This window comes from Phlebotomus argentipes, unplaced genomic scaffold, assembly GCF_947086385.1.
Source record: "Phlebotomus argentipes unplaced genomic scaffold, Phlebotomus argentipes genome assembly contig_47, whole genome shotgun sequence".
NCBI classification, from domain to species: domain Eukaryota; kingdom Metazoa; phylum Arthropoda; class Insecta; order Diptera; family Psychodidae; genus Phlebotomus; species Phlebotomus argentipes.
Window position 1 is genome coordinate 54,199 of NW_026776178.1, and position 14,986 is coordinate 69,184.

The window sequence follows — 14,986 nt, forward strand, 5'->3', positions numbered from 1 at the left end:
ATTAATTGTTGTGTTCAAAAGTGTTTGACATAGTTTTACAATTGGATTTTCCTCCACAATTTCTCTCTCTTTGTCGTCTCAATGGCAGAGAGAATTTTTCCTAACATTGAACCAATTGTGCAGACGCCGCAAAACTGATTTATTGGTGCTTTTCAATTGGCGAGAAAAACTCTCAAACTTCTCCCACACAATCAAATGCAAATTCTTTCGCCACATTTTAATGCACAATCTCCGAATAATTCGTCAATGGTGTGGAAGGAATTCTCACAATGCTCTTGGGTAGAATCTCTCAAAAACTGTTTTTTTGAACACGAAATTTTACGCATTTTCTGCCAATTCTTTTCACAATCATCACACAATTGCATTCAAGGAGGGAAACGCATTCAATTCTTTGCCGGTTTTTTTTCTCTATACTAAAGACACTGACAGACTTTTCTCTTTTTTCATGAACTAAACATATGCACCAAAGTGTGAAACACACTCAAAATCCCAATTTGTTCCAGCCATTGTCATTCGAAAGGCTCTCTTTCTTGACTACTTTTTTCTGCCATGTAAAGCAGTCAAAATAGGAATTCACAAAATTCGGTAGAATTATTGCACAATGATTTCACTTAAATATTTATATTGAAGCATGAGCAAATGAAATAATCTGATTATTTGCTGCAATTTGAGCGCAATTTTTGGCTTCCCACAGTGAATGAAAAAATAAACGGTTGACTAATTCTGAGATGCTTTGCAATGCAGTGGATTTCAGTAAATTTATTCATATTATAGTGACCACTTGCATTTTTTGCGAAATTCCTCAAGTGGAGCATTTAATTAAGTTTATAATTGCGTCGATATGGGAACTGTATTGCAATATGATTCTAAAAGATGATAAACCGAATTATATAATGTAGGAATTTGGAGTTTAAACATATGAAAATTTGCGTGAAATGGAACGGAATGTGATTTGCTTCTCAGACAAAATAATAATCTAATATACTTTCCTTTGTAAATTATCTGGAGTTTTATGCAAATTTGCAATTTATGCAACGTGAAATTAATATCTTATTTCACGTTTCACAGAATAAAGTTGAAAATTGATCAAGAAATCAACGAGGAAAAGTATGTGTTACACCAGACATTCTTCCTCTTTCACACCCAATATATGAAAATTACTGTAGTGCTTTAATTAAATTTCGTGGCTTTGTTCCATGCGGTGAAAACAACATAATAGTGACAATATTTGTGTAAATGGGAAATGCTTCTGATGTAACTGAACAGCGTGAGGGGGAGAGAAAATGGAAAGTGCTCCACAATGGGAGACATTTTTCATAAATTTATTGCCATGTTTATGATATTTTTCTTTGACTGGCAATTTTAATTGAAGCCTCTTCGCTGAAGATAGTCTAATGAGGTTTTATTTTACAGTTTCCCGTGATGCTTGTTCAGTCAAATATTGCCCTCGGAAGCTCTCGTGGGAAATTTGCGTATGTTTGGAGATTGATGCTTTTTAATTACACACTTCCTGCCACTTATACTTGCTCCTCTTTCACCCAACCTTGTCACTGGTGATCAGTGGCAAGCGAGGGCAGAATTGAATTAGCGACCAACGCCAAGATCGCACTGTGAGACATACTTTCGTTATGCAAATGCTTTTCGGCGTCCACACGCAGATGAGCGAGTTTTGTTTGTCCAGAGAATTGGGTGAAATGCTTTCGATTATGCTCATTAGTTCGCCGGTTCCCAAATCTCATGCACAAATTTATAGCATTTTAATAGTTTCTGCATAGAGAGTGGTTTATTAAAACGTTTCAGAGTGATAATATTTTTTTTGGCATGCAAATTGTATTCAATCGACAAGTGTTTTAACGAGAACGATAGGAATTTTCTAGTCTAATCTAAATTTTATCTGAATGTCACTGCAATTTGACGAGGCAAATTATTAGTCATCACTTAATTTGAGACAACAAAACCCCTTTTCAAACAGGAAGGAAAGCCTCGTGAAGGAAGTGAAATTTTATACAATCGATTCTTCGCTGCCTGGAAACAGGGAAAAGCATCAAAACAGGGGAGAATCCCTCACTAAATTAGTGACCCCTCGCATAAAACTCCCATGCATTAATACACACATGAGAGTCCAACGCCCTTGTCGCACATAAATTCTGGATATGCTTCCCTGACCATATTGTTCACGGAACTGGAACGGCTGGAGAGACTTATGCTGGTTCTCACATGGATTCTCGCCCGGGAAAGAGTCAAAAATCCACTGATGAGTGGATTCCGCGTGGAATTATTTAATTCCAACATGTTTACCATTGTATGCAGGACCCGCAAAAATTGGCCATGTATCGTTTATCTTCCAGGGAAGTATTTTGGCCAGAATGAGGGTTTTCTAATACTTCCTGCCTTCTGGGTGTCGCCACAAAAGCAAAGAAGAAAAATGCTCAATGCCACAATAAGCCTTCAAATGTCTTCATCTGTTGACTTCTGTGCTCTTTATGCTTAGGAATTGTAACGCATAAACTTTCAGCATTTTGTGTGATATTTGTGAAGTGTACTGGATTAAAAATTCTGAAACGCATTGATGACTCCTTTCACTTTGAATATGCGCCCAAAAATATTGCCTCCATTTGATGGCTGAAACTACAGTTTAATTGTAAGTGAGACACTCTAAAGAGCCTCATTTCATCTCATACGAAATTGTGTTTATTTTGCCGAATGACTTCCGACTTTTTCCCCTCTTTAATTATGCCATATCAACTGAAATGGTCAAGAATATAAATTTTTTCATGGTCAATTATCTTCCAACATTTGCTATTGTGAGACCACCTCGAGTGAGAGTAAAACACAGAGTAAACATATTTGACTCTCTCAATCGATTTTTCCTCCTCTTGTGCGTGCAAGAAGAAGAAGAAGAAAACCAGGTGAGAGAACAAGAGCTCGCTGAACAGTTAGAATTGTGTCAACCTGTGGCTCTTTTCTTGTGGGACAAGACATTGCTGAAACATATTTTTTCTTCTTTATTTGCTGCGCTATGCAAGACACGATGACAAAGGAGTGACAATAAATGAGATTTATTGCCATGAAAACAATCACAAAAGAAATTATGGTACAATTCGTCATGGATTTGTGCAATGCTTTCGTGCACGATGACATCCAATGGGAAGCGCAGAGGTGAAGAGTGGATTCTTGCAAAATTACAACTCGACACCATCAAATTTGTCCATTCGCCGCACTATATTTTGGAGCATAAAGCCTAAAGAGAGTCTCTTTTGATGTCTTTTATTGCATCACAGCAATCAAATCGTAAACACTGTAATGATTTCCGCAAACATCGCATTAGATTAGATGATACTTGAGAAGAGATTATCTCAATCGTGGTGGAATTTTGGTAGTAAAAGTTAATTTGCTCTTAAAAATACCGTTCCGTCCAGAGCTGATTCTTGCGATTTACTGCCAAAGTTCTTTTTGCAGATCACAAACTTTGTGTAAGAATCACATATTTTCGAATACAGTCAATAGATCGTTGAACTCAGAGGAAAATCAATAACACAAATGAGCAAAAGTGAAATTTTCGCCCAAAATTGCTAAAATTACCTAATGCTTCCCTTTTCAAAATATCTCTGTACAAAGTTTCATTGTCCTCTTCACACCTTTTCGCTAGCCTCTATGGATTTGAGTGATTTTCAGTTCAACAATCTCCATTTATATGCAAAATATGTGCAAACGAGATATTGTCATAATGCTCAAAGACCCATAACTCACCTTTTATCCTGACGTGCGACGCCGTGAGAGTGAATCTGTGCTCACATCCGGTGAGTGCATTTGACTCACCTGTTGAGGGATGATGCTGGGGCAATATTGCTAATTAATGCAGAGCAGCAGAAAGTGTTTCAAGGTTCAGTTGAATGGGGGAATCTGTTTGTCACTGTCGTGGAAGTTGCTGAACAATTATGCAATTGCTCATCAGATTTTCACTTTTCACACAAAAATGCCAACACCTTTTGTGTGTGAAAATCATCCGCGAAGTGATTTCAGAATCAAATCCATTGAGACGTGACTGTTTTCACACAAAAATTCTCATCTCACAGCGTGCAATGACCATACAATTAATCACTCTTCTGTGGCTTGTTCACGTGCAACTGAGGCCTTTTTTCTTCTGCGCAATGTGAAATAAAAAGTGTCGAATGGTGGATAAAAATGAATATGAAGAGATTCGATTTCATGGCAATTCTCTTGCCTTTTCTTCTCCAAAGATCTTGGGAAAAAGTGTGACAATTGTGAGAATAATTGAGTCACTGAAAGCTGATATGCAGTGTGAAGATATAATTGCAGCAACTCTGCCAAAGGTAATCTCTCATCTGAATCGGTTTCCCAGGCAATTGGAAACTGCAAGTCAAGTGCAAGACCTCCAAGCTGGAGGCATGTATCAATAGTATAATATGAAATGGAGAAATTGTACCATAGAACAGCCACAATCCATCCACTCTTTGCCACCGTCTTGCGCCTCATTTGAATTTTATCGGTCTCATATCGTGAATCACGGTGGATTTAGCGTGTCAACAATTGCATTTTACATGGAATCTTAATTTTATTGAAGTGCCACAGAGAGAATCGTGCAGGTGAAGAAGTGTGCATTTTGTCGACAAACCACACTTGCACGTGCTTCACCTGAACTCATCAGATCTCATGATGTATCCACTCCGCACGTATGGTTGCTTGAAAGAGAGACTGATTGAAGACATCTGAGGGATATATTAACCCAAATAGCTTTTTATGATACGGTTTTACTATCACTTGAAGTGTCTGAGGCATTTGTTCAATTCCATCAAGCAAAAAGTCGCTGAAGGAAGTGAATTGCTGGGCATACAAAGTGCGAACTAGAAATTGAAAGGAAATACAAGTCTACCGGCAACTTTTTCCTCAACTCATCAATCTTCGCGAGTGCAATTTTGTTTGTGAGTCACGAATCATATCAATTTGAATTACCTTGAGATTGATTTCTGTGTTTTTCTGCCAATGACTTTTCCTCCAAGAGAAGATCACAACGAGAGGAAAAAGCCACGGAATTTAGTGTAACTTGAAGTTTCAGTTTCTTCTGCTTAAGTCAGATCATCATTAACAGTTGTGATTTAAAATAAATAATTTTCTTCACAGCAATTTGTAGAGGAAAATCTCTTGCTCTTTTTTATAGGGATTGCTTGGAAAATAATGGATGCTTTCTAAATTTATGTCCAATTAACACAAAGTCATGAAGAAGAGACAAAGGACTGTAATGATAGGTTTGGTTTGGGAAACCCTTTCTCCCTTCTGGCGACATCACACGGGAGAGTGAGTTCACTGAAAACCCAAGGGAGATAGTCTGAAGGTTGACTACAATCACTTAAGTGGCACCTTAAGACGTAGAATCATGCAATAGCGTTACAATTACATATTATGCATTGCGATTATAGCTGATAAACTTGACGGAATTAGAGATAAGGCGTGCAACAAAAGAGGCAATTCATTAAGACGTCAAGAAGAGGCACAATTGCCCAATGTCTTGCCTCTCTTCTTCGCGTCAATCCGAAGCAAAATCTCGCAGGTGTTGCTCGAGGTGTTGCCTTCAGTGTTCAAGTACTTATTTCGCTGCAAACAATAACAGAAAGCACTTTTGGCGAAAAATAGAGATCGGAAAATGAGACACACGCTTCTTCACACCGCGTTATCCCTTCACATGTGTTGAGCAATTAGTTTTGCAAGACACGTGGAAGCTGCATTTCCGCATTAGCAATCTGTATTTTGCTGAATTTCACTCTGTGATTTCGCCTATACAATAAATTTCTCTCCAAACAGCACGCGATGGGCAGGAGGTGTAAAAATAAATTCACTCGCGTACATCCTAAACTCTTCTCGATTAAGTGAGCAATAAAATCTTTTGGGCATTGTTCTGAGAAAATTTAGCATTCTTTCCGCAATGGTGTTTACATTTCTCTCAAACTTGACCCATTCTTTTGATGGAAATTCTACGAAAACCACCAGTCCATGAAGTTGTCGGCAGTTAATTTCTGCTTACATTTCCGTGGAACGTGCTCAAAAGACTCAAGAAAAGACTCTTCTGGGACACTGACTTTACCTACAATCTACATTTTGTTTTACTCTTGTTCTGTGTGTTCTGTCCATTTTGCAAAAATTCCCTCCCATTAATTGTCCACCTCTTGATGCACTTTACTAGGTTAACTGTCTAACATGTCTTTCTCCGTTAGTGTAAGAGAATGATAAATTTACTCTTCTTCGCCACTTTCGTCATTTCAGAAATCACCTAAAAATGAGCTCTTCATCCTGGATTATCAGTAAATCTACAGAGGAAAATTTACTATGGGCATCTAAAAGTTCAGGCAAATCAATCATTGCAACACTGAGAACAACGATTTAAAACACTGACATAGCATGGAAACTATAACAGCATGTTTGTGTAATACATTCAGGAAGGTCCGTTTGAAAAGGATGATTGATGTTCCGAAGACGCGGAAGAGTCGGCTAACTCACTGCTCGATAGTGATTTTCTGCATCCTTGAGCTTTTCACGTGTGTTGGTGGAGTTTTTGGTAACCATCCTCCCAGATTCCTGATAGATGGACACTCAGAAATTGTGCTCAGACTGAAGGAGGGCCCAGACACTCCTGTTGGATCGCTGATATACCGACTGAAGGGAGTCGATCCGGATGGGGATCCGCTCACGTTTGGCATCAAGGACACAATCCCAGGAAGTGAGGTTCTGAGAGTTGAGAATGTCGGAATGAATCAGGCTAACTTGTTCTTAGCCCAGGAACTAGATAGAGAAGTAAGTGATTATCTTGATGATCAAGCACTTCTGTGAGATAGATAGCAACTTAATAATTCCCATTGTTTTCAGACCAAAGATGAGTATTCGATAGTGTTAACACTGACAGACAATCGCCTTGGGGATGGAAATTTCGTTACCCAAAGTCTTCTTCTGCTGGTCGAGGACGTCAACGACAATGAGCCCATATTTAAGCCTTTCCAGGCCGCACTAGAAGTCCCCGAAGGCAGTCGTCCGGGAGTAATCACAACGGTGGAAGCAACCGATCGAGACGAAGGTGCCTTCGGACAAGTTATCTACTACCTCCAAGAGCTCGATGGTGACAATGATGTGTTTTCCATAACCACTACACAGGGCAAGGGTGTAATTCGCTTAATGAGAGAGCTCGACTATGAACGCAAGAGTCTCTATCAGTTGCGCATCCTGGCCGTGGATCGAGCGAATCAGGGCGCAGTAAATACGGGAAGTGCAGCATTGCTGGTAAAAGTCAAAGACATGGAGGACCAGCCACCGGAATTTGTCGCCGTGACGCCCGTGATTCGGGTGTCTGAAGACATTCCGCTGGGTTCAAAAGTTGCTCACGGTAAGTGAAATTCGCGGCAATTTTCCGCTACATGGACAGAGGGCTCGAAAAATGCTAATAATGCGCGTTTTCTCTCCGTCTTACAGTTAAGGCAATAGACGGTGATCGGGGAGTCAACAATGAAATTCGGTACTCCATGAGGAATGGCTTTGGATTGTTTGGCATCCACGAAAAATCAGGCGTTATTGTAACAGTTAAGACACTCGACAGAGAGAATCCCGACAATCAGATAAATGGGGCATACATTGTGGAGGTTGTTGCCACGGAGAAGTCCAAGATCGTCAACCCACCACCATCCGTTAGGACGGAAATCACCATCATTCTAACGGATGTGAATGACGAGACACCGAGATTCAGGGACAAATCGTATGAGTGCGAAGTGAACGAGAATGCTCAGGAGAACACACCACTCACATTCATCGGACACTCGGCCATCAATGAAATCTTCGATCACGACCAAGGCCTCAATGGCACTTTCGATTTGGCCCTGGTTCCACCCAATGAAATCTTCGAAGTCACACCCAGTCGAGCGATCAATGAAGCCACATTCCTGATTCGAGTTAAGGACTCAACGTTCCTAGACTTTGAAAAAGTCACTCAACTCAACTTTACTCTCGTGGCACGGGAAGTGGCTGATAAGAGCAGGTGGACGTCGGTGCCAATTAAGATTCACATTCGCGATCAGAACGACAATTTCCCGGAATTTGCCAACAGGATATACGAAGTGTCAATTCCGGAGAACAGCGGAGTGGGCACAACTGTGGGACAAGTCGATGCCTTTGACCTGGATTCGGGTAATTATGGCACTCGAGGCATAAGATACACAAACATGGGCGGAGGAATAGCTCATCTTCTTCATCTGAACGCAATATCAGGAGTGATCACTGTTAAATCTCCCGGAGGACACTCCTTCGATCGGGAATTGGTATCGCGCCATTACTTAACAGTTGAGGCAAGGGACAACTTAGGTCAGGGAAACAGAAACACTGTCCAATTGATAGTCAACATTGAAGATGTCAATGACAATTCCCCGGTCTTTGTCCAAAGCAAATATGAGGTCAGACTAATGGAAAACAAGGTGACATTCGAAACACCCTTAATTGTCGAAGCCAAGGACAATGATCTCAATGGAACGAAAAACAGTGACATCACATACGAACTGGTGGACGGAGAGTTCAAAGACAACTTCACAATTGACTCGAAGACTGGCCTAATTGAACCCACAGGCTCAATGGATTTTGAATTAATCGCCGGCGGAAGTTCCAATGTGCGACCGATTTATCTCACTGTCAGTGCCAAAGATGCGGGGATTCCTAGTCTCTCAGCTCGAGTTCCAGTCGTTGTATATTTACACGATGTCAATGATCACGCTCCTCAATTCCAGCACTCCTACTACCGTCGAGCTATCCACGAAGATCTCCCAAGTGGATCTTCAATTCTGGAAGTGAAGGCGTCCGACAAGGATGGATCGGCACCAAACAATCTAGTGGTTTATCGTATCCAGAAGGGAGCGAGTGACAAATTTGTCATTGGAAGTGACACAGGAATCATATCAATAGCGCCTGGTGCATCACTGGATCCGGATCTCACGAATCCCAAGGTGGATCAGTACTCACTCGTCGTGGTGGCATTGGACAGTGGAATTGGTGATCAGCAAATGATGACTTCGACGGTTGTCAACATCACCATAATCGATGTGAACAACAAACCACCGCATTTTGCAGATCCTGGAACAGTGTCTGTCAAGGAAAACACTCCTGTTGGAACGTATGTCTATCGCTTGATGGCCACTGATACAGACGCTAAACCCATACTGAGATACAGTGTGGATTCCTCAACATCTGAGGCACGATCTGATGAAGGTGCAATTGTAAAACTATCCGAATATGACTATTTGAGTGCCTTCGAGATTAATGCAGTTGATGGACTAGTTCGGGTAGTCAAACTAATTGACAGAGAAAAAGTAGAACAGATCAAACTCGGTTTCACAGTCGAGGACATTGCAGCGGCGAAAGGGCGGCAAATTGTACCAGGAACCTTATCAATACAGATTGAGGATGAGAATGATAACAGTCCAAAGTTCAGGAAGCCATTCTACAAACGATCCATCACAGAAAACAGTCCAAATGGTGTGACGATAGTCAATATTGTGGCTTATGATGTGGATAAGAATCGCACAATAACGTATTCCTTGGAAGGTCCATCAGATATCACAGATCTTGTGCATCTCGATTCGGAGTCAGGAGAAATTGTGGTGGCCAATAAGATTGATCATGAGATTCACAAGTGGCTCAATTTCACTGTCAAGGCAACGGATTCAGGCATTCCCAGTCGGTCGTCACTCGTTGATGTGTTTCTCGATGTTATTGATGAGAATGACAACAGACCATACTTTTTGGGCGACATGAGAAATTTATCAGTGTCTGAAAACTCTCCTGTTGGCACCAAAATTACCACAGTGAGAGCTGAAGATGCAGATTCAGGTGACTTTGGCAAGATCACCTATTTAATGGACAGAATCAGTTCCCAAGGAAAGTTCACCATCGATGCCGATACAGGAGTGATCACGGTGGCAGATAAACTTGATCGTGAAGTTAAGGATGATTACATGATTGTCATTGAAGCTTGGGATAATTATCAGTTTGGCTACTTGAGCGGCGAGAGTCGAAACACATTCAAGCAACTCTTGTAAGTCTCACACTTTTTCCTTATTCTTCTGTCGCGATTATATGATTAAAATCCTTTCGATTTCTCTTTTAGCATCAAAATTCTGGATGAAAACGATTCTCCACCTATTCTTCATCTTCCTGTCGGTTGTGTTCAGATAACTGAGTATCACGACCTGCGGGAATTCATTGCAAAATTCAAAGCCACGGATGCTGATGATCCTAAAACACCAAACGGAGTCGTTGAATTTGAACTGCTAACCAACGAGAGCGCTGATCTCTTCAAGATTGTGAAAATCGACTCTTGGTCTGCCGCGATCTTCGCCAAACACTCTCTTCAGGGCTTCTATGGGAATTACACTCTCACCATCACCGCCAGAGATCTCGGAACTCCAGCCAATGTAGTGTCACAGAAGATGGAAGTGTGCGTCTCGGACTTCAACGATCACGCTCCGATCTTCGTGTCGCCAGCCAATAACATCACAATCAGGATTCCTGAAAATGCCACTGTGGGAAGTCCTGTGATTCAGGTGATAGCGAGAGATGACGATGTTGGACCGAATGCTGCGGTGTTGTATCGCTTGAAGCCCGATCCGATCGGCAGTTATCGGATGTTTGAGATCGACTCGAAAACAGGAATGATCTCACTCAAGCATCAACTCGACAGGGAGAGACAGAGGATTCATGAGATCCGCGTGGAAGCGTACGACCAAGGAATTCCAACTCCTCTGAGTTCAGATCTTGATCTCACAGTTTACGTGCGAAATGTCAATGACTATGAACCACAATTCCTGGTGGAGGAGATCATGGTGAATTTCACAGAACATTCTCATCCAGGAATGGAGAAGAGGAAACTTCCGGACACTGTTGATCGCGATGAAGTGGATGAACTCGATGATCCGCCAAGTGTTGTTTGCTACTACATCGTCTATGGGAATGAAGACAGTCTTTTCCAACTGGATCCCGAATCTCACATTCTCACGTTGTCTCGTGAATTGGACAGAGAAGTGAAGGCAAATCACACGCTGATAGTGAAGGCAACGGAGGATTGTGTCAACGTTCCAAAAGCTCTCAATGCAGACAGTCCAGTGCCGGCGCCAATTAAGCGACAACTTCCTGACATGAATCGCACGCAAGCCAGAACAAAGACGTACAGCAGTAAGTATATTGATTACTTTGATCGATACAAGCATTCCAGGAATCTTCGGAGTATCGAGGAGGATGCTGAGGATCTCCGGGATCCAATCTATGAGAGTTTGGAGAGTGGAGCTTTGCTGTCTGAAGACAGCACATTAGTGCGGATTACAGTATTTGTCAATGATATCAACGATAATGCGCCCAAATTCACCAGCAAAGTGTTTACTGGTGGAGTGACGACGGCTGCAGACTTTGGGATGAAGTTCATGCAAGTGAAGGCTCTGGATAAGGACGATGGCGAGAATGCAAAGATAGCGTATTATCAAATTGGCAACATCCAGAAGACACTCACCGAAGGCTTAGACAGTCTGCAAAAGCCACCCTTCCTCGTCGACGTGAATACGGGAGAGATTCAGCTTAACTTCGATCCACTGAAGGGCATGAAGGGATACTTTGATTTCATGGTGGTGGCAAATGACACGGATGGTCTTCAGGACATCGCCCACGTCTTCATCTATCTCTTGCGATCCGATCAACGCGTGAAGATTGTTCTGCGACAGCAACCGCCTGAAGTGCGCGATAAAGTCGATGACTTCCGCCGGATCCTGGGCAATGTCACCAATGCCATAGTGAATGTGGATGATTTTCGCATACATGAGAACAAGGATGGGTCAGTGGATAAGACGAAAACCGATGTGTACTTGCATCTGGTTGATCCGATGGACAATTCCATTCTCGAAGTGGGAGATGTTCTCCGGTTGATCGATCAGAACATTGAGAAGCTGGATGATCTCTTCAAGGAGTTCAATGTCTTGGACACTCAACCCGCCGAGGCATTGCTACTAACCAGCGAAATGACCGGCAGATCGTTCCTCATTTGGCTGGTCTTCTCAAACCTAATTGTTGGTGCTCTTCTGATCATACTTCTCGGGATTTGCATGTCCCAGAGATCCAACTACAAGAGGCAACTCCGTGCAGCGAGAGTTAATACTTTTGGTGAGTTTTGCTTGAAAATCATCGCGATTCAGATCATAAACTCTCTTTTTCCTCTCTAGGACCGACAGTGCCCGATCTCGCTGGCCGCGGAGTGGCTTCGAGGGTTCCAAACACCAACAAACACAGCATGGAGGGCAGCAATCCCATCTGGCTGAAGGCCTACGAGAACGAGTGGTTCAAGAACGACGATAACTTTAGCCAGGGCTCCGGCAATGACTCAATCGATGAAAATATTATAGTCAACGATCAATACAACGCGAAACAGAACAAGAATATTAATACTCAGAACGACATAAATCGCCAATTCAATGTGTATCAGCAAATTGATAAGCTAACAAACGCTCACATTTTGGCCAAGAAATTGGAAACAACCGAACTGTAGATCGGCGGGGGAATGCATTTAACTTATGAATTAATTTATGTAGAATGAAATGCCTTTTGTATCACTTTTTGATGAGTAAATTAGTCCTGCGGAATATGCTTTACTCTTTTTTGGGAATAAATAAATTCTACGCATTGAGCGCAGTCGTGAGAAATTATTGGCGGGAAAGTAAAAACCCTTCAATTGCGATATTCCAAGCACTTCAAATGCATTGCCGTCTCCGGAATTCGGAAAGTCGTCCAAAGAAAAACATTGTGATTTTGGGTGCGCATTGATTGGCCTTTTTCGTGAATAAACCGCAATAATTCATCATTATTTGTTAAGAAGTCGCAAGAGGAAGTGTTAAAGTATCTTTTTTGTGCAAATATTTCGTATTTGCTATGCGCAATTTTCTCATGAAAGTGAAAAATGTGAGCCGGTTGTGTGACATAACCTCCAAGCAGTGTTTACATCGCATCCGGATGGAATTTCACACCAGCCCCGGCAGCTGGAAGTCTCTGAAGGACTTCCTGCCCTCCTTCTGGGTGCCACGCACCGTGGAGGCTCCCTACAAGCATGTCGTCCAGATTGGTGATCCTGTGCTGAGGCAGAAGGCAGGATTGGTGCCGGAAGAAGACATCGGCGGGCCGGCGGTGAAGTTTCTTCTCAATCGCATGTATTACACAATGCACGCCTTTAAAATGTCTGGAATAGCAGCTCCCCAGGTGGGAGTACCTCTCCGTGTCATCCTGATGGAATTCCCCGAGGCGACATTGAAGAAATACAGCAAGGAAGTGGTGAAGACGAGGAATATGCAAGCGATGCCAGAGACGGTGGGATATATTGTGTGAAGTTGTGATCAGGATGGAACATAAATCATCCCCTCACTCGCAGGTTTTCGTGAATCCAGAGCTGAAGGTCACAGACTACACCAAGCACACCTTTCCCGAGGGATGTGGCAGTGTGATGGGCTTCACGGCCGATGTGACGAGGTACAATGGCGTGGAGTTGTCGGGATTCGATGAGAAGGGAGTCAACAGGACCCTGAAACTGGAGGGTTGGAGTGCCCGGATTGCTCAGCATGAGATGGATCATCTGGAAGGCACTATGTACATTGATATAATGAAGAAGAAGTCTCTCCAGCTCGACTCCTGGGAGTTTATCAACGCCCGCGCGGGGCGTGTAGAGCTAAAGTACTACCCTAAGTAGTTCGTAGGAAAAATTGTCGGCGAATGAAAAGTGTGTGTAATTGGAAAAGTTCTTTAAATATTATTTAATTGCCGCCAGGAGGATGATTTATGGGACAACGTGACGGAGAGACACAAGGTGGCAACATGTGGGAGGACGTCAATCAGAGAGAGGACCATCTTGGAATAAAATGATTTCCAGTGATTGTCGAAGTTCACACGCAAAAAAATGAGGGTCACAGAGCAAGAAAGAGAAACTTGTGAAAGTGCGTGCCGAGGGAAAGTTTGCCGACTCCTCCTGCTGCGTGTCCACATGAGGGTGGGCTCTGTTGATGGAAACACGCCACAAAAATCGCTATCTCTGCGCCAGAGGCGCTCCGCAGAAAATCTGCTCGCAGAAAACTTTGAAGAGCCTCATCTAGAATTCTCGCGTTCGATCTGAGTTGACGACGATTTAGATTGAGGATGAAGAGGGTAAGAAGATTTTACTGTGACTAACTTTCATGTGTCCATTTTTCATACGCAAATTGCGTGCAAAATATCTGCGTGGATGAAAATATGAAATAACTCTGAATCTCAATGCGCCTGCCTTTGAGTAATCATCGAGATTACTCAACTTTGCTCGTGCTAAACTCTGATAAGTGGCATGTCGAATTTAAATTCTCACAGAAATTCTTACACGATTGTTTTATAAAGGATGCTTCACTTCTCCTTGAGTTTCTTACACACTTTCCCGCCGGCAGCGATTTTGGCAATAATTGTGCAAAAGAAAATTGCTCCATTTTCTCAAACGATCAGAAACTTTTTTTTCTCTCTCCCGGTGAACCAAACACTGATTACATCCCCCAGTTGTTCTGCTTCATCACTATCAAATTATCATTTAGCAATTTGGAAAAAGTATTTTATCCTTTTGCTACACAATTTGTGCGGTGGATTTTTACCGGTGAATGTGTACTTTTTCGTCCACCTGCGTCGAAATTTATCGTTCAGTGGCTGGAAAAAGTACAATTTGTTGCCACTAATTGGACTCATGTGATTTTTCCACTCTACTGCTCTTCTATCAATGCTTTAAATCAACATTACTGGTACTTGGAAGAGTTGCACTTTTTACTGAGTGGGTGGAAATAGGATAAAAAACCTTGTGTTTTTTCCATATTGGAAGCAATGTTATAGAATCTTCATTACTCACTGTGATTCAAAGCTTAAATTGATGCCGTATTTTTTTTTACTGATGAATCTTTGACTGGAG

At 42.1% G+C, this 14,986-nt stretch overlaps 2 protein-coding genes across 2 annotated transcripts; both read left to right on the forward strand.

The window, feature by feature from the left end:
* The first annotated feature begins 6,471 nt into the window (after positions 1-6,471).
* Positions 6,472-12,658, forward strand: LOC132261392 (cadherin-23). Its single transcript, XM_059760192.1, has 5 exons — positions 6,472-6,807; positions 6,880-7,390; positions 7,477-10,078; positions 10,151-12,189; positions 12,249-12,658. Exons 1-5 carry the CDS (start codon positions 6,472-6,474, stop codon positions 12,569-12,571), a joined length of 5,811 nt encoding a protein of 1,936 aa, XP_059616175.1. The 3' UTR covers positions 12,572-12,658.
* Positions 12,659-12,795: 137 nt separating this feature from the next.
* On the forward strand, positions 12,796-13,914 carry LOC132261382 (peptide deformylase, mitochondrial-like). The gene is made up of 2 exons (XM_059760181.1): positions 12,796-13,383; positions 13,445-13,914. Exons 1-2 carry the CDS (start codon positions 12,952-12,954, stop codon positions 13,757-13,759), a joined length of 747 nt encoding a protein of 248 aa, XP_059616164.1. The 5' UTR covers positions 12,796-12,951; the 3' UTR covers positions 13,760-13,914.
* The last annotated feature ends 1,072 nt before the right edge of the window (positions 13,915-14,986 follow it).